This window comes from Suillus paluster, assembly GCF_016628075.1.
Source record: "Suillus paluster strain FC165 chromosome Unknown EDB91scaffold_14, whole genome shotgun sequence".
Classification (NCBI taxonomy): Eukaryota; Fungi; Basidiomycota; class Agaricomycetes; order Boletales; family Suillaceae; genus Suillus; species Suillus paluster.
The window spans coordinates 215,001-223,302 of NW_024537574.1; the positions used below are offsets into that span (position 1 = coordinate 215,001).

General features: G+C 50.0%; 1 protein-coding gene across 1 annotated transcript; it reads right to left on the reverse strand.

Annotated features, from left to right (window-relative positions):
- Positions 1-5,343: 5,343 nt before the first annotated feature.
- EDB91DRAFT_1335319 (uncharacterized protein) lies at positions 5,344-8,076 on the reverse strand (the record flags this gene model as incomplete). Its single annotated transcript, XM_041325487.1, has 12 exons — positions 5,344-5,406; positions 5,492-5,566; positions 5,623-5,778; positions 5,859-5,886; positions 5,990-6,151; positions 6,354-6,502; positions 6,549-6,666; positions 6,721-6,863; positions 7,065-7,168; positions 7,210-7,355; positions 7,581-7,726; positions 7,897-8,076. The coding sequence occupies 12 exons, from the start codon at positions 8,074-8,076 to the stop codon at positions 5,344-5,346; spliced, it is 1,470 nt and encodes a 489-aa protein (XP_041179351.1).
- Between the last annotated feature and the right edge of the window lie 226 nt (positions 8,077-8,302).

The following is an 8,302-nucleotide window of genomic DNA, read 5'->3' on the forward strand; positions in this document are numbered from 1 at the left end:
GTCCCGCATGCTATTGTCTTGCCGTCCGGTGATAGTGCCATGCGGCGCACTGCTCCACTTCCTTCATCCTTCCAGGGTTCCCCGACCTGCATTCCACTTTCCAAGTCCCACACTCTAAGTGAGCCATCCGATGAACAGGTGACGATCCGACGTTGATCGGGCAGGCGTACGACGCCAGTGACAGCCCTGGTGTGTCCTTGCATCTTTTTGAGAGGTTTCATCGCTGATATCCCTTGCTTCGCAGGGGTAGTTGAAGACATCAGTTTGGCTTGGGGTTCACCTAATTGGTGCGGCACAATTTCAGCTCTCGCCCAGCAAACGAACGCCATCGCTTACTTGGTTATACACAGAATGAATGAGTTCCGATGAATACTGTAACGGAGTGAACGTTTTATTCGACGCAGAGTTGAGTCAAGAGAGAAGTCGCTGTTCAAGTCTTCTACAGCTTGCGTCTTCCTTGCCTTATCACTTCGTTTCATAGTGTAAGCACGGGCTGTGCAGATCAAACGACGGTATCAAACCGGTCCGCATTCCTATGTTTCTTCGCTGGCGCCTCTCCATCACCAGCGAGAAAAATATAATCTCTGAGACGTTCATCGCGTCGTCAGCCACGGCATTGCCATGCATCTTACAAAGTATGCCTCCACATGCCGTTCCCGTATCTTTGCCAACATCCCTCGGTTGTACAGCATTCGTTAGTGTTCATACCTCGACGATTCAACCATCAAGCAGGAACGCGCTGCTCGGATCCTCAAGCATCTGTCCTTCTCGCAAATCAGGTATGTACGCGCACCATGAGCTCAGGGTGTCCACTTGGACTCGGAGACTCATCCAAGAACGTTCCAATTGATCGTTCGCCTTGGACAGCCTTTCGGGGCATTTTTATTAGCGCAGGGCGAAGTGTACACAAGAATCGCGTCAGATCGTGATATCATTGCACAAGTGAAAGACCAGTGGGCCGGGCCGAAAGACAAGGACATTGACGTATTCACGCTAGGCGTGCAAGCTGGTGGAGAAGAGATGTGTGCTGCTGCTGACTTGGCGATGTATCGAACAGGAGAATGCGAAGAACGACATTGTGAACCGGATAAAAGCCTTGAAGGTGCGAAGAAGCTCTGAGGTACATGCGACAAGCTCTTCGCGAAACTTGCAAGTTGGTGATTGAGTTCATGTGTAGGCGGAAGTACGAGTGCACGTGGGTTGCGAGGCTTGAGAGATGAATGGAGGGACATGGTGTTGGACTGGTCGTGCTCTGTGCATCTGAGATCCTGAAGCACGAGGTTTGCTATCGACTTTCCTGATGCTGTCTCGCTAGCAAGAAGGAACTCCTTTTACCTCTCTTCTCCTTCTACGGGTCCCTTGAACAGACGCTTCATTGACGTGGCTTGAATGGCTGTCAGCCTGACCTCCTTTCCTAGCATCTCTTGTAAACTTTGCAGCAACCCGGGCATTAAGGGTGGAGAGGAGAACCGAGTGGGAAGGTCTTTGCTTGAGGAAGCAGCCGTTGCAGACAAATCAAATTCTTCCTCGAGGGGATTAATTTGAGACGTCTGCAGTTGACGTGCTATAGCCTTGCGCTTGTCGACACGGTCAGAGTGTGCTTTGATAGCCTACTGCTTGCGACGAGTCTCAGCATCCGTGTCGCTGTTTGATGTCCAACTTTTTAGGTTGGGTCTTGATTGTGGAGTCGTTCTGCACCTAGGTGGGCTCTCTCACTGCCGCGGCGTGAGGGCTTCATGTGGGACAGTATCTCGTTTGAACTGGGGACGTGCTGGTACTATCTCGAGTTTGCCCAGCCTCTTGGCTTTCTCTATGGGCTAGAGCGATTTTGCAAGGCGGGTGCGTGGGCGTGAGACTAGTGAAAGAGAACGAGTTTGAGTTGAGAAAACGGAACTAGAGGATGGAAGAGACCTACATGGCTTGCTATTGGATGTCCTACGCAATTGAGCCAATACCACAGGCGACGTATGGAACTGCAATGCAACGACCTCTGAAAGTTGAAGTCCCAGGACCGAGGAGTTGCCGATGGGCCAGCAACCATGACATATTGTTGAAAAACAAGAGTGAGAGGCCAACTCAGAAGCTTGCAAGGCGTTCAGAACTTCAATGTCAATTTCAATCCGTTGCCGTGTCAAAAAGAGGATTATGAGTGTCCAAAACGGGTACACCCCTGTATGAGCCTGGTGTGACCACGACCGAAAAATCATAACATAGGGCACATTTAGCGCACGTACTTAGTGCAACATAAGTATGCAGCATCTACCTAGGGCAATAAACAAGTTAAAGCGACAGCGGAACCACGAGGAAATACAGTACAGTGATGGAGTGCAGAAAACTACTAGAGGAGGTAACAGAAAACGACGATGAGGCACTGAGGATACTTCCCTAATTTTGACCGTCTGTGTTCTGGATAGACATGCAGCAAACCCAGGCTATGAAACGAGCGCGCCATCCGCTCACCATAAGATGAGGATGTAGAGTTGTTCCTGCTGCGCCCGCGGTGCCAGTCATAGATGTCATGTCTGCAGTAGGTTGTGGCTGCGAGGATGATGGTTGGCTCTGGGTGGCTCCGACATGTTGTTGCAAGGTAGAAGGCTTGGGTGGTCTAGAGGAGCTGGCAGTTTTCTTCCCTCTCGCATGATAGTCTCTCTGCATGAAAATGGATCAATGGTGTAGAAGAACCGAGAAGGAAAAAAAACGTACAGGCTTGCCCGCTGTGCACGGGACGTCGACCACTGGTATGTTTCGCAACCGGATATCGCGCTCAGGTTCTCCGCGTGGATTGGAGCGGCGGCGCCAGAAGGAAGGCAAATGATCGAGAAAGGGGCGTTGAGGGTGCGCTGTGGTGCGTCGCCCGCGCGAGGTAGAGGACTGATAAAATATTGGTAAAGAGAACTTTTAAAATATAGATGGAGACCACGTACATCATCAAAGAACCCTGGGGGTAGTCGACGAGCACCTTCTATTCGCGGAACTGGTCTTTGCGGGGCCTGTGGTCGTGTAGCATCAGCCTAGGATATAGATACTCAAAAGGTCGAGAAATGCATAGCATACACCCACGTTAAACGGCTTCTTAATGGTGTTGACCTGAAAGGATGATTAGACACATTCGTTATTGAGAATGAAATAAACCCAAGCTTACATTGTCCGACAAAAGGTGGTCTAGGCCAGCCTCTTTGATGATGGTAGAAACATCCCATATGTATACGCCGTGGCTTTGGCCGCCGACGGTAGCGAGGAACTTTCCATCTGCAGAAAAGGTCGCATGCCATGTTGCATATTCAGAGTGAATGGGTAGTCCGATGGGTTGATTAGTTTCTAGGTTCCATAGTTGCACTGTATTCTCGATCACATCCAAACTTGCGAGGATGCGCTCATTTGGAGATAGTGAAATGATGTCGAGCTCTATTCCAGGTGAGTCAAGAACAGCAGTTACTGTCCAAGTGGCGGTGTCGAATTTCCTGATTGATCCGAGTGACCCGCCGAACAGGGTCTTCCCATCTGATGAATATGCCAGGGACGTAGTGCGTCCCTCGATTGTTTTGAGTAGTTTGCCTGTGTTGGGGTCCCAGATTTTCAGTAGTTCGGCCAGGCCTGTCACAATAATTGTACCATCGGGCGAGATTTCCAGATGGTCGACCACGCCCGTCGCAATCGTTGTACCATCGGGCGAGTAGCTAATCGCGTCCGTGTCGTGATTCCGGCCTTCCTCTGAATAGATTGGTGCCAGGATGATCTTGCCGCTCTTGACATCCCATACTCTGAAACTCAAGTTATCCGAGCCTCCGATCGCGACTCGCCCTCCGTCTGGACTCCAGCAGATACAGTCCACACGGTTTGGAGTATCTGTGTGCCCCGTCCATTTTTTGATAACCTTCCCCATTTTGGTATCCCACCATATTAATCCCATTGTCATGACTCGGCCATCGTCTCTCTGGGTCCCGCATGCTATTGTCTTGCCGTCCGGTGATAGTGCCATGCCGTGCACTTCCCCACTTCCTTCATCCTTCCAGGGTTCCCCGACCTGCATTCCACTTTCCAAATCCCACACTCTAAGTGAGCCATCCCGTGAACAGGTGACGATCCGCCGTTGATCGGGCAGGCGTACGACGCCACTGACACTGTCGGTGTGTCCTTGCATCGTTTTGTGAGGCTTCGCCAATGATCTCTCTTGCTTTGCAGGGGCGGTTAAAGACATGGTTTTGGCTCGAGGACTTCACCTAATGAGCACAGCACAATTTCAGCTCTTATCCAGCAAACGAATCCTATCACTTACTCGAAGGTACTTGATTATGCACGGGTCCTCGATGGAAACTGCAATGACGTTAAAGTCTTGTTCGATGCAGAGTTGAGTCAAGAGAGTGGTTGCTGTTGAAGTCCTCTACAGGTGCGTCTTTATCCTCGTGTTTGCTTTACAGCATGAGCGGGCTGTGTAGATCAAGCGCCCAAGCCTCGTTTTCGGGAGTTTCGGCATCGACATCTCAGCATTATATCTGGTAGTCCTGCTATTAAACGAGCCCGCATTCCTCGCTGGTTCCTCCCCCCATCACCAGCGAGACATATCACGTCCATCGCGTCATCATCCGTGGAATCACCGTGCATCTTACGAAGGGTACCTCGGAAAGCCATTCCCGTATGATAATCCCTCGGTTGAAAGTCGATCATTGGCATTCGTACCTTGACGATCCAACCATCAAGCAGGAATGCGCTTATCAGATCCTCGCGCAGCACCGTGAACTCAGAGTCAGAGTGTTCATCCGGACTTGGAGTCTTACTCGAGAGCGTTACAACTGGTCTTTCGTCTCGCACAGCCTTTCGAGGCATTTTTGCTAGCGCAGTGGCAGGGCAAAGAGTACATGCGAATCGCGTCAGAACGTGATATCATTACACAAGGGCTTCTGTTTGAACACTTATTATAGTGCCCATCGACGATAAGAATTACACTGCCTCGTTCCTTAACAATTGAGCACCATAGTAATGCAAAATCAGGTTCTGATATCGAAACTGAAACATTCCTTGAACGAAAACACATCTAGACTTCGGCGGGCTTGAAATACATGCCCTGGAGTTGTTACAATACCACACAACTTTCTCTTCTCTTTCATGACCGTGTCAAGTACACATTCAATAATGGCAGAGTGATCTCGCAGGGAGTAAATGTTTGTGATGCGAAGCCCGCACGTACAGGCAAACTCTGTTCTATACGTACCAAAGACGTCTCGCAACCGTTCATGATGATCAGCATGTGCATTGAGTAAGTCACTAGTTTAGATACTCACTCAAAGTGTGAAGGAATACTGTAGTCGCGGTGTTTGGCGTCGACCCATCAAGAACGATTCGACGCTAGTTTGCAGGAGTCGCATCTACGTTCGGGACAGTTACCATGTCGATGATGAGCATCCTGGACTATGAAACGCGTCAGTCATATCACAGAGATCTGCTAATTTGGCTATATGGAACCCAGTGCACGAGATACATGGCCAAGACCTACCTGTGAGCTGGAATATACTACTGAGGTCTTGCCTGACTTCAGCGGCCCCATCGCCTTGCCCAAGTCCTCAACGTACTGAGAAAAAAATTGGAGTGACGCAGAACCAACCAACCAAATTTTCACAAGCTTACATCAATAGGATCATCCGCCGATGTGTTCGAGAATTGCCTGAAAGTAAGCAAGTCATCCACTTGTACGAGATGTTCCTGTGTGCTTTCTGACTCTTCTTTGCTGTCTTTTTCTGTTGACTGACCGACTCGGATAATGGAAGTCGCAATCAATGTAGACTGGGTGTGCATCGGTCAATGCTAGAGACCTCAACAAAACCGCAGCACAAGCTTCATCAACGTCGAACCGAGCACCACACCCGTGAAGAAGTCACCTCCAAATGAGTGCTGAAATTACATCATGAAGAACTTCAAACACGATGAACACACATACACCACACCTCTCAACGACGGCTTAGACATGGCATTGATGGCTTCCAATCTCGCTCACCCAGTACTCGTGCAGGCCGTCTCCGTCGCATATGTTCTGTCAGCAAGCACCTTCGGTCGCCCACTCCCCTCAACCTTCTTATCCTCCTCTTTATCCTCCTCTCCGCCAGCCTCGTTGCTCGCTTGCAAGAATCTGGATCTATCCAAGCAGTTTCCGGATCTCCTGGAATGTAGTTTCGATGTCTGACAGGCCTTCGACAGAGTCGCCTAGGATCCAGAGGACGCAGCGGAAGGTTTCATCTTTGTGAGTGTTTGAGCGAGCCGATCGCATATACATTGCCGGAGGCGTAAGAATTTCTCATTTGCTTTGCTGTGGGTGACGGTTAGTCCAATGAGATGTGGGGACTAGGAAGGGAGGAACGAACCAGACGAAAGCGACGACGTCCAACGCAGAGGGGTCATTCGAGTCTCCGAGGAATTCCATGAGTGCGTGGATAACACTTGCAGCTACTTTGGAACACTTGGCCGCTAAGACGTGGATAGATTGGATCAGGAGTTGGCTGTACTCTGGGGCCTGTCATAGGATTAGCTACAATAGTATGCAGGACTACGAGACCGACCTTTTCGAATCCCCGCTCGTGTCCGTTGCAGCTGCTTCTTGAAGAAGAGTACGACGTCCGAGTCGAAGTAATGCTAAGCACAATGCTCATGGCTTTCCTTCCGACCTCGATGTCAGCGCTGAGACGAAAGTACTCAGTAATTGTTACAAAAGTACTGGAGCACCATTCGCACCTCGACAAAACCTGTAAGATATGCAGGATCAGTCCATCCAGAATGTGTCCGTGCTTGGAACGAAGGGTGTCCAGGCGATACAGGACGATCAGCTTGACGTTGTTGTCGAATTGTTTGATGATGAGGTTGATGAAGCACGGACGCTAAAAAGCAAGCTGAGCAGACATGTGCACGGGATCAGTCGTCAACATACCCTGCACAGCGTTCTGCGTGAGTGTCGTAGCAGCATCGTACTTCACTGCATGTAATGATGAGCTCAGAGTTTCAAACATGGATCTGATATATTGCGGTTGCAAGACAAGAGACATGAGGAGTAGCAAGATACCAAACAAAAAAGCACTAACTCGGTGCGTCTTATCGTTATTAGAATCCAACATAAGGACCTCTACAACGCTCATCTGCAACAGCTCATCCATACTCGTCAGCTGATCATCAACCACTCCACAACCTTGGGCATCGCACGTTGCGCAAGGAATGAAAATGTATTACATTTGCACGTCGCGTCAGACTCTGCGGCGATGAAAGTCTGCATGAAATCAAGGGTGTCTGGGACAAGGTGTTTGTATTCGCGGTAGATAGTGTACATGGCGAATACGGCGTTCTTGCGGATGTAGGAATGACGATGCTCGAGACAGCTGCGGGAGGTTTAGGGGGAGTGACTGGTTCGAAGAGTCCTGCGTCTCTGGAGGAAGCGGAGGGGGGTAGCGCCGTGGATGTATTCGTTTGGTTGTTGCTGGAGGAATATCAAGAACGGTATGTCCGGAATTGGGGGATCAGTCTTACCAGGTTGTTTCAGATGGTGTTTCTGAGCAAGGTGAGTATATGCGCATCAGCAGAAGAATGAATGGAAACACATACACATTTCGTGTTTGAGTTTCCCGTTCTCGTCGTACTTGGGAAGTGGGAAGAGACGAGCTCCCAGTAGAAGTGGAGTGGCTTTTTGAGCTACTTGTTTCTGGAGGGGGCCAAGGGTAGCGATGAACGCTGTTGAGATACCACCGATAGGCTAGCACATGTTCTCTTGTAAAAACAGCAGTGCTGAGCTAGGCTGAGCTTGATTGAGCTCGTTGAATAGTAGATCAAGCTGATCCGAACAAGTCACAGGCGCGACATGTCACAAGTCATGAAACGTGTGACAGACGCGTCCTTAGGGATAGCTTCCTTCAGCGAACCTACTCTGCGCGCTCCCAGGGCTTCTAGCACATCCAACAACTCATTGAGACGTTGGTTTTTCTTGAATGTAGTGCATGGACAGGTCATGGAAAATGGGTTTTGCGCGGAGGACAAGCTGGGGAAACCCACCACTCCCGAATTTTTGCCTTCATTCGCGTTATTAGGTTGCGCGTCCTCCTTCATGCCGGTGCATGGACACAATTCGGGGCTGCTCTTCATACCAAGGAGGCAGTACTTGGCTTAACGAGATGGAAATACGTAAGACGTTAAGCCAGCCGACGACACGCTTCCCCGTTGGAACGCCATTACAGCCCGCGACGTCAACCCACTCTCCCGCGAATATTCTCAAGTGCACATCACCGTGGAACTCAAATAGGCGGAGGAAATCACGCAGTCGGACGCTGCTTAT